The sequence below is a fragment of the Eurytemora carolleeae genome, unplaced genomic scaffold (genome assembly GCF_000591075.1).
Source record: "Eurytemora carolleeae unplaced genomic scaffold, Eaff_2.0 scaffold1327, whole genome shotgun sequence".
In the NCBI taxonomy this organism is placed as follows: Eukaryota; Metazoa; Arthropoda; class Copepoda; order Calanoida; family Temoridae; genus Eurytemora; species Eurytemora carolleeae.
Window position 1 is genome coordinate 35,775 of NW_019397287.1, and position 11,579 is coordinate 47,353.

Consider the following 11,579-nt stretch of genomic DNA (forward strand, 5'->3'; position numbering starts at 1 on the left):
AACTAGTTTAGGAACTGTTTACAGTCCGACTGCGCAGACGCAAGATTTCTAGCGGAGTAGTAGTTATATTTATATTCAGTATATGTTTATTCGTTTTGCAAGTATTTTCCGTGTTCAGAATTCTGGGATCACCGTGGTAATTATTTTATATATATCTATGTTTATTGGTTGATTCTAGTATGATTGATGATTATGTATTCGTTTATTGGTTCCTAGCCACAGTTTTTTAATGCCTGAGTGGATTATTTGTTATATTTGTATGATTTTCACTCAAAGCTTTTTCTGTGGGTTTATTAAACTGATTTAGATTGAAGGCTCAGAGAAATAAACGTTCGGAACCTTACTATCATCCTTTTATTATGAAGAGCGTTGAGAGAAGGGAGTCTTACGATCCGGTCCTGAGAAATACCACACAGTATATATATTAGGTCTTTAGGGAAATCGCTAAGTAGCGAAACAATTGATCTTACTTGATGCAAGAACAGTGTCTCCTCCAGCAACAACAAACACCTCCTCCCCATCAACATCCTAAAGATGGTCTTCAAAGGGATTTACTACTTCTTCATTATTCAATTTAATTTTTAAATTTAACTATTCAACGTTTTGTGAACATTTTGCAAATTTGTAAATATATTTATTGTTTACTTTTTTCAATCAGTCATATGTCCAAAGTATATAAATGCAAGCCATAACATTTTTATTTATTCTGTAGAAACTCATGAATATTCTAAAGATGTTTGGTCGAAATTGTACTTTCTTTACAAAATCTTATAGTATTTACTTTGAAATATGTTTACATGTTATAAATACAGAACCAAATTCCATAATTATACATTTGAACATATCTAAATAAATTACATTGTACATTGTCTGTAAATCTAAATGTGCTTATGATAAACTACGCAAAACTTGTATTGCAATTAATCTAACCTTGCTACGTCTGTAAATAACTACTTCAAACCTGTATTGTGATTAGTTTAACTACTCTTATATATATCTGTGCAAATCTTGTAAATACGTACATTAACTTAACCTGTAACATAGATATCTAAATACATGTCAGTTGGAAAATACTCAGCTTTGATTATGGTATAGGGTTTCCAACGTAATAGATTATTCAAATATAGGTGCAGTTACAAGAAAACATTTTATTTCGTGTAATTTTGCAGGATTACGCGTAAAAGGCGAAACTCTAATTTTGCAAAATTATGCATAATTTCTACGAAGTAAAGAACAAGGCTAAACATTGAGCCTTGCTCCACTAAAACCAACTAAGGTCTGTTTTATTTTTATTGAATCTAACTCCTAAGTTGAGCCTAAGATCTTGCAGCTGTCAATCATGTGACACAAGCTGTCGTCAGAGTTGGGTTGAAGATGGGGTTTAAGGAACTACGGCTTGAGCCGAAGTTTTTTAATCGCGGGCTCAGATGTTGTGTCTGGATTGACATGGATAGTGGTATTCGTGGAAACGTCAGTTCCGGATTGTACCTACATTAATATGGGTCTGAAAGACTTTGATGGAGTCGGCATTTACTACATACACTCATTTTGAGATAGGGCATAGGACGGCTTAATAGAAAACCCTTAAGAAATTTGCTTTTAAGTCCATATAATTGATGTGTACATACCAGGAAAGAACTGCAGCCAAACTTATTGCGAGGGATATTAAGCTTAGGAAGATCTTTGCTAGTTCCTAACAAATAACAAAACATTAAAGGAAGTGTTCGCGAAAAATGAAATGTAAAAGCTGATATCGAATTAAAATCGATATTGATTGAAGGAGTAAATTGTTAAAAACGTCTTACACCCAAGAGCCTTGAACCATACAAATCCACGGAGTTGCATTACTCCATTTAGATCGTAAAATAATTCAGTTAAATTTAAATAAATTATTCAGTTATTACAACCTATACATGTCGAATTTAATTCGATGCTTTCGTATATAGTTGATAGTTTGTAAGGTTTTTTACTTTAAACAACAACTATTTGGCCGCTAGGTGTCTCTGCTAATTGTGTTTCAGGGATTTCACTTGGGAGGTTGGCCAAAATAAATCGACATTAAATAATTTGAGTATTCTTTAAACCTTCGGCAAGGAAAAAAAAAACAATAAAGACATTTTTTTTAAAACTAAATATTGAATTCTTCAAAAATAAAACTTTGCAACATTTTTTTTTGTAATTCACCTGTGATTATATCATATTCAGTGACAATGTCTTTTCCAATAGTTATAAAGGATTTGTCCGAAAACCTAAATATTAGAAATATGAAGGAAAAATTTAAAAGGCAACGAACGCAATTGTTTTCTACATTTTTGATTAATCCCACATTTTTACGATAAAAAGAAAAAACACTAATTAAATATTTAAAGTTTATAGAAACACAAACTACTGCTGCATATATATGTAATCAAATATTTAACTGGATTTTACTGTTATAAAATCATTTAAAAAACAAGAACAAATCTCCTCATTTTAACAATTTTATCTCTTTCTAGTCTTAATTATATTTGATTATTCAATCATTGTAAATCAATGTATATTTATTTGTAATAATAAAGATATTGTTTTGGTTTGCTACAGATAATGATGAAAAGATTTGAGTCTTTGCCACAAACTCAATTTATTTAATCCCAATATCTTTGCAAACTGTCAGTATAAATACAATAAAGACGACTTTCGATTTTAATTTTAATTTATATTAAGCTGTTAAGCAGCATGTATGCACAAAAAATGGAAACTAGAGAATCTGTCAATTAAAAAGCTTCTCTTTAATCACTTGTAAACTTGAATTCGAAAAAACTTGTTAACAATGAAAACTTAAATAAAAAAGTCGTTTTCATTATATTGAAATAAAGGACTATCACCGTATTTCAAACTTAAAGTATTTGATCTTTCAAAATGCATTCTTGGAAATATTTTAAAGATATAGGGATTAGAAAATCATAGTTTGCAGCTACGACTCAATTCCTTTGTTTATACCTAATTGCACAGTTGTATGAAGTCAATCCTGGTGTCTTTATCCCTTCTTTACTAATTAGATCTAAAAGTAATATGTAATTATATATGCAACCTATTTATTCTAAGAGCTAATGAAAATGTATAAGGATTTTTTTGTTGTTGACTTTTTATGATTTATTAAAACTATGTAAAGCTTACGTGTAGGCATGTAAACGAAATAATTTATATCTCTTCTTTACATGATTGTAATATAGTTTTTTATTGTTGTTAATTTGTTAATATTTACCCGTAGAATTTTAAAAACAATTAAATTTTAAAAAATGTCAGCCAGTTGGTCCAGCCATATATACATATATATATATATTTATATATAACAGCTTTACTAAATAGAGGTAGGCAGAATACGAACCTCTCTCCTGTAAATATTCAGTAGTCCCAGCCCCTGCTCCACTTCCACCTAGATAATATCATAATATATACACGTGCCACAATGAGGTTATACTCAAAGAGAATAGATTATACATAGAGTGGAATGTACTCGAAAAAAGTGTAAAACGGCCATTTTGTTGCACAGTTTCCATACTGCACAAAATTGCTATATAACCTTTTGGGTCCTGGCACATCATTTCATAGAAAAGTTTTCTTGAAAATTATTTCATGACACGACAGCATTTACATTTTTTTTTAAATAGGAAATTTCCCAAAAACCTTGGCATTTGGGAAATTTCCCAGATACCCAGGCATTTGGGAAATTCCCCAAATTCCTATAGGTATTTGAGGGTGGGATATTTTTAAGATTTTGGAAATTTCTCAAATGCCTGGGTACTTGAGAAATTTCCCAGATACCCAGGCATTTGAGAAATTTCCCAGATACCCAGGCATTTGGGAAATTCCTATTTTTGACATTTTTGATAATTGCTGTCACTCCCTCAATTATTTAATTTTCTCTAAATCAATTCTCTGATATCCTGTCATGCATTCCCGAGTTCATTTCAGCATAAGCTTCAATAATAATCATTTTGATGTTTTATTTAGTAAAAAATATATTTTTTCAATGTAAAAAAAAATTTAAAAAAACGTAAAAAAACGTATATTTTAATTTGAGGTAATCAAACAGTAAATCAATATTTTTGAAATACTCAAGATACCAAAATATTAAAATTGAGGATGAGGAAGGTAAATGGTTATAGACTCTTTAATTTCAAATTCATAACTTTTAAACAAAAATTGCTAAGACAGTCCCTTTAAAGACTTAATTTACCAATTATATAGTATCTGTCCTGTACTATAATTGAAACACTGTCAGTTCTTTGAACAGCTAGTTTAACCTAGAAGAACAAAAAGAAAATGATTTTTCGCCTGAAACTCTAACGGATTTGAGTCTTTGCCACAACTCCAAACTTTCTGATCCATATATTTTTGAAACCTTAGGCCGAATTCAAAGAATTTAAACCGCGTCGCCGAACTGACAAAAACCGGTTCCAATTGAGCGCCGACTCAAATCTCGAAACATTGAATACAATTTTAAATGTAACCCCCCCAACCATGTTTGGGCTCCGTTTCAAATTTGAGCTGCGTCTCAAAATCTTTTAATTCGGCCTGTAATGTTGTAAATCTTTGATATTTTAAAATTAGATTATTTGTTCTAACAGAATTCACAGTTTGAAATAAATAAGGTCTACAACATAACAGGGGAAGAAAGTTCCAACCCATGATTTGTCCCAAACCTGACACAGAGTGTCAGGTTTGGGACACATGTGCAAAGTTATCTCCTAAATGTTTATATTTTTCAATTTAAATCGAAAAGTAAAAAACCGCCTGAGCCGGGAACTTTAGAATGGATAAACTTTAATCCTGACTTCTTGATCCGAATATCCACTGTGAAACCTTTTCATTTTTGTCCTAATCCACTCTTTTTCTCTCTCCTTGGATATCCGTTAATTGTTTTCTCCAATGAGCATATTTCTGTTCTCTCATTGGTTGCCCGCTTTTCTCTGATTGGCTGCTACAGTTTCTCAGATGATTAAATATTAATTTGAATTTTACCGTTTTTCATACACTTTTAAGATAATCTTGCAAGATTATGTTAATCTTGAGATTATCAAAAAGAGAGGATTAAGCCTTAATCCCGATATCCACCATTCTAAAGTTTTCAGCTCAGGATACTTAAATTTAGAATAGCTAAGGCCACATTTTTAACAACAAATCAAATACTAAACCCTTACAATTAACCCTATTCCTGCTGGGGGGGGGGGTCAATTTGACCCCCCCTGTAGTTTTTTTTACATAACTCAAAAAGTATTGGTCTGAGGCTGTTGAAATTTTCTGACTTTTCCTACATATCCAAAGCCCTTCCTTTAGGCCTAAAACCAGGCTTTAATACTAACTGCCTGAGTCCTCAGGCACACTGCCTGAATGACTGCTTTTTCCTTTAACAAACTAAATCTTTGTTTTGACCCACTTCCACTTGTCAGATTTTGATAAAATTTAGCTTTTTGGAAAGCCTTTGACATAAGGAAACAAATTGCACAAGTTTTGCGAGAAAAAAATTGCAAATTTTTTGCAAACAACCTATCAAAGGAAATTTGCACATTTTTAGTTTTTCTTGAATAAAAATCAGGTTATTTAAAATGTTGCACAAATTTTTGCATATTTAAAATGGTATGGTCAAGGGCTTTTCAAAAATGTATAATTTTTCATTTTTTGGACAAATTTATTTTGCAAACATTTTTACTATATAACTGGATTTTGCGATAAAAACTTCAATTTTTGCAAATTTGCAAATTTTTTTGCAGATTCTAAAAGTAGAGCACAAGAGCTTTCCAATGATGTATCATTTGTCATATTTGGACATCAAACATGGGATTTAGAGGGGGGGGGGTCAAATTGACACCCCCTAGCAAATCCTGGTTTTCAAGTACCCCAGCAGAGATAGGGTTAAATAAATTTCAATTTTTGATGATTAATGATTTCATTTTAGAACATGTCACATTTTTTAAAGCAAATTTAAAGTGTGGGTTTTAAAACAAGTTTTTGAACATTTCACGAATTTGAGATATTTCACAGATTTGAATTAATGATACTTTTCAAGCATTTACACAAAACAAGTAGAATTAAAATATATTTTACTATGATATTTTAAAATATAACGACTTGTAAGATTGGAAAATTCTAATATCAACATTATATTGTACTTACAATTAAATTTATCAGACAAATGCCAAACATTTGTCGGCAAAAAAGGAGGAAACTTGAAATGATCTTTACTCTCAACATTTAAAAATATTATTGTGGAAACAAATTTTAAAATAATTTGGAGAATACAAATATTTTCAAGGATTCGTGCTTTTCCGAAAATTATTAAAAGTGCATTTTGTTCTGAATTGTTGAATATTTTAAAATTATGGATTGCTCTGAAAGTTGGTTTATGTTCCAAAACGTGTCCAAGATTCGATTTTGTGATATGTGCGAAATTGGAAAACCTTGAATTGTTTCGAAAATTGTTAGGGGTTTAAATGAAAATATATGTTGGAAATAGTTTCTTTAATTATTATTTTCTCTCAGCACAGGAAAACTTACCAAAACCTTGATCATGATATGTGTACCCAAACCTAACACTCAGTGTCAGGTTTGAAACATAAGCACGGTTTGGAACTTACTTCCCCTGCATTAAGTAGCAAAGATTTAGGGATTAGAAAATCAGAGTTTGTGGCAAAAACTTTATTCAGCTTTGTAATCCTTCTGTCTTTACACCCTTTAATAGACTACAATCGATATTTCAAACTTTTTGGAATAAAGTTTGCAGAATTTATAGTTGATATAACAATATACGTAGATTCAAAATACTACTGCACCAATTTTCTGTTTTTAGATTTCGCAACGCTTATACCTTTTGATTTTAAGTTTTAACTCACTAAATATCTTTTCTTTTTGTAGACTGGGACATTTTAGGTCTATGAAAAACTTGTTTTTAAGAAGTAATTGGCAAATTCTCGTCGATTGATCTAAATGTGGTCAATTGTTTGAAAATATAAGGGTTAAAGGAGAGAACTCACTTCCTTTTTAAAAAAAAATTATGTTTAGACTTTTTATCGAATTTACATATATTGTACAAATTAAGTACATATTTTGATGTTTAAATATATTGTACATATACAATATATGGTATATATTATGTACATATTTTGATGTTTAACTAACTATTTTAAACAAATCAACAGAACATTTCAATTTTCTATTTGCATTGGCGATATGCTTCCAATTTCGTGCTTTATATTAAAATGCCTTAAATATTAATGAAGTTTAAAGAAGTAGAAAGGATTAACAAAAATTTAGCAATAATAAAAAATATTTAAATATATACTTTTTTTTACGTTTGCACCCATGGAACTAAATGTGATATATGAATAAAAAATGTCGATAAAAATACCTGTAGATTTGTTCCTCCTACAAAATTAACGATCCAATATTTTAGAATTAATATTCAATACTCATAAACATTTAAAGTATGTGTTAAAAACCTGTTGACACTAAATTGATGAAGAAATATTTTGCATTTGCGGGGTAAATTGTAAAATGGTAGAATGATTTATGACGAAGATTGATTCGTTTCCTTCAATGAAATCGTAAGCAAAGCATCCTGTGTTTCCCCAGCCAGGGATGCCCCCGCAGAGTGTTACCGTGCCCCTGATGAATAAATAATTGTTGTTGTTTGTTTGTCTGTTTGTATTTAATAACCGTCAAAACTGTTAATAGACTTGGTTACACTAAATAGAGCAATAGTATAGACTTGGTTATACTAAATAGAGCAGTAGATAGACTTGGTTATACTAAATAGACCAATAGTATAGACTTGGTTATACTAAATAGAGCAATAGATAGACTTGGTTATACTAAATAGACCAAAAGTATAGACTTGGTTATACTAAATAGACCAATAGTATAGACTTGGTTATACTAAATAGACCAATAGTATAGACTTCGTTATACTAAATAGAGCAATAGATAGACTTGGTTACACTAAATAGAGCAATAGATAGACTTGGTTATAGTAAATAGACTAATAGTATAGACTTGGTTATACTAAATAGATCAATAGTATAGACTTGGTTACACTAAATAGAGCAATAGTATAGACTTGCTTGTACTAAATAGAGCAATAGTATAGACTTGGTTATACTAAATAGAGCAATAGTATAGACTTGGTTACACTAAATAGAGCAATAGTATAGACTTGGTTACACTAAATAGACCAATAGTATAGACTTGGTTATACTAAATAGAGCAATAGTATAGACTTGCTTATACTAAATAGAGCAATAGTATAGACTTGGTTATACTAAATAGACCAATAGTATAGACTTGGTTATACTAAATAGAGCAATAGATAGACTTGGTTACACTAAATAGAGCAATATTATATTATTGGTTACACCAAGTAGAGAAATAGTAAATAATTGGTTACACTAGATAGAGAAATAGTGAATAATTGGTTACACTAAATAGAGCAATATTATATTATTGGTTACACCAAGTAGAGAAATAGTAAATAATTGGTTACACTAAATAGAGAAATAGTGAACAATTGGTTACACTAAATAGAGCAATATTATATTATTGGTTACACCAAGTAGAGAAATAGTAAATAATTGGTTACACCAAATAGAGAAATAGTGAACAATTGGTTACACTAAATAGAGCAAAAGTATAGAAATAGTTGTTCTAAAAGAGCAACAGTATGATTTGGTCATACTTTATTTAGAATTAAAAGTAAAGAATTGGTTAAACTTAAAAAAGCAAAATTATAGAATTGGTAAAGTAAAGCTAGAAGATAAAGGTATAAGATGGGCTCTGCATGCACTGAATTATAGAATTGGTAAAGTTAAGCTAGTAGATACAGGTATAAGATGGGCTACATGCACTGAATTAAGTCACAATTATAGAATCGGTTTTTCTAATTAAGTCAAAAGTATATAATTGGTAAATATTAAACGAATATAATTGGTTGTTTATACCATTCACCCCTGTTCAAGATGTTTATTCTTAAGAGAGTTTCAAGATGATAAAACCTGTTTTTTACCGACAATTGTCATGTATTGCGCATTAGTTATATATTGTTATTTATATCGATTACCGTGCAAGAATCGGAGGACTACTGTGGTAAATATATTAATTTGATTATTAAATTATTCTTTTACATGTTTTGTATCGCATGTTTATGATCAAGGCTTGGTTGCAGGTTTTAATGCCCGTTTAGTACTTTCTGATGATTATCTTTGATTAAGAATAGATTGATTGTACTTTTCGAAGCTTTTCTATAGCCTTATAACTGTTTATTTTTGTCTGACTGAAGCACAGATCCGAAATAAACTTGAAGCCTATTCCTGTCTTTGATTTATGGTGAGGAAGAGCGATAGTAGGGGAGCTTACGGTTCGGCTCAACGAAATACACCACGGTACTAGATTTTGTATAACTCAGGGCAACGCCAGTTGCGAAACAACAATAATTTAACAAATCAAAAAGGATGATAAAAGTAAACTGTAATTGGAGGGTCTCCCGGCTAGGCCTAGGGTTGCGAAGATATAGGGATAAGAAATCAGAATCCTTTATATGAAATTAAATTTGTATCCGATTGTAACTCATCTAGTTTTCATTTCACGTCCAATTAGCAAAAAATAAAATTTTATTTGTTTGCATCACAAACTAGATAAATACAGACTGCTAATCAGCCTTCACGGGCTGGGCTCAGTAGACCTATAGTCGTACCTCTACATGCTGTATGTCTAATAAAGGATGACTGCCATGCTAACGGTAGTCATTGGGTAAATTCTATACCCATTCAGGGATTTAAGTTTTACAATTTTAAAAGAAATGCTCTAACTTTTAACATAAAACATAAAATATCTAAATTTAATCTATTTGCATTTCATATAAAAAAGATCCATAGAGGTCCCTGAAAATAGATGTCTTTTAATTTGATCGTGTACTCCAGTTGCACATAATGGGGTATCGCATATTACAGCCTTTATAGTAGATCTCTGAACTTCCTTATCTTTGGTTTGAATATTAGTAATTCTTCTATTAAAGGGTAGTGTTTGCAAAAAATTAAAATGGGTATAGGCTTACGGCGAAAAATTTAATTCCCAACAAATAATTCAGATATTACAACCTATAATCATCGATAATTTTTCGACGCATTCGTACAAAGTTGATTTTTCATAATATTTTGTTTGTTTGTTTTATATACAATGCACTTAAAGCGCCAATTAATTGGCCGTCAGATGTCTCTACTCTCGATGCTGTGAGTGATTCCACGTGGCAAAGACACCTAGCGGAAATAATCATCGTAGCGATCACCATCGCTAATTTTTCGCCGTAAGCTTATACCCCCTTTCATTTTTTGAGAACACTCCCTTTAAAAAGCTATGAGTGAAAAGGTGTCCAATTTAATTGAATTTTAATCAGAAACCACGCATACCGTAGGAAATTGCCATCCTCCAGTAACTACCAGAGTAGTCGGTAAACACTTAAACCCATCTAAAGGTTTATCCCATTCAGCATTAGCTGATTTGTGGTTGCAATACAAACCTAAACATGATTTGAAGAAATAACCAATTCATGACAAGCAACATACAATTAAATTACTAGCTTATGTAATTTGTAATGTTTATGAGCATAATTGTAACTGGTCATTGTGCTACGAATTGACCCATATAAGGTCGACCACGTATAGCTGAACAACGACCTTCACCAATAAGTTGTAGATGATAAGGTGTATGGTAGAATTCATTTTTAAAAACATCCCATCATACAGAGTGTCTCAGTAAAATGGTCCCAAAAAATCGGAAACTGAGAAAAGGCAAAAAAGGGTCCCGAAAAACTCATCTAATCGAAATTTGTGATTTACAAACATTTTTTATAATTATTTAAAATTAGGTCATATTCAAGACGATTTAATGTAAATATTACCTATAAACAAAAGATACAAGCAATCTTATAAAGTTTTCTCTAATTTTCTTGTTTCAGAAATTGAGGCGAGGCCAAAATGTAACTAAACTGATCTGATTGTTGTGATCTTTAAGGGATGTTTCGAATTTCAAGAAGAACTATCATTTCTTTTATGCTGGATATAAAGATGTTCAGTATTATAGGGTTAAAGCCGACCCATGATAGTTACCTCTGAAGAACTCAGGAACATATCCTGGAATACAAACCAGGAAACATTTTTCTTAAATAAAAAATTTGTTAATTTTGGACATTTTTTTGATCAAGTATCAAATAGTGTCCTTCTTTCTCCGATTTCAAGCAAATCAACATATTTGTTTGTAAAAATAGTTGTAAAAAACGATGTTTCTTTAACAAATTAGTGAATGATGTTAAATATTTAGAATCATATTGACAAAATTTTACAAGATGCATAAAAAAGTTTATATTTTTACGTTAACGTTTGCGGCAAAATTTAAATTATGATTTTATTGAATATTCTATTTTTCACTTAACCCTATTCCTGCTGGGGGGGGGTCAATTTGACCCCCCCCCCTGTAGTTTTTTTACATAACTCAAAAAGTATTGGTCTGAGGCTGTTGAAATTTTCTGACTTTTCTTACATACCCAAAGCCCT

At 30.8% G+C, this 11,579-nt stretch overlaps 1 protein-coding gene across 1 annotated transcript in view; it reads right to left on the reverse strand.

The window, feature by feature from the left end:
- Nucleotides 1–444: 444 nt before the first annotated feature.
- Nucleotides 445–11,579, reverse strand: part of LOC111713283 (uncharacterized) — a 17,081-nt gene continuing 5,946 nt past the window's right edge. The window contains exons 4-7 of the mRNA XM_023488118.1: nucleotides 11,136–11,186; nucleotides 10,437–10,546; nucleotides 7,893–7,946; nucleotides 445–528 (exon numbers count right to left, since the gene is read on the reverse strand). Coding sequence (XP_023343886.1) covers nucleotides 445–528; nucleotides 7,893–7,946; nucleotides 10,437–10,546; nucleotides 11,136–11,186 — 299 coding nt within the window. The remainder of the gene's footprint in view (nucleotides 529–7,892; nucleotides 7,947–10,436; nucleotides 10,547–11,135; nucleotides 11,187–11,579) is intronic.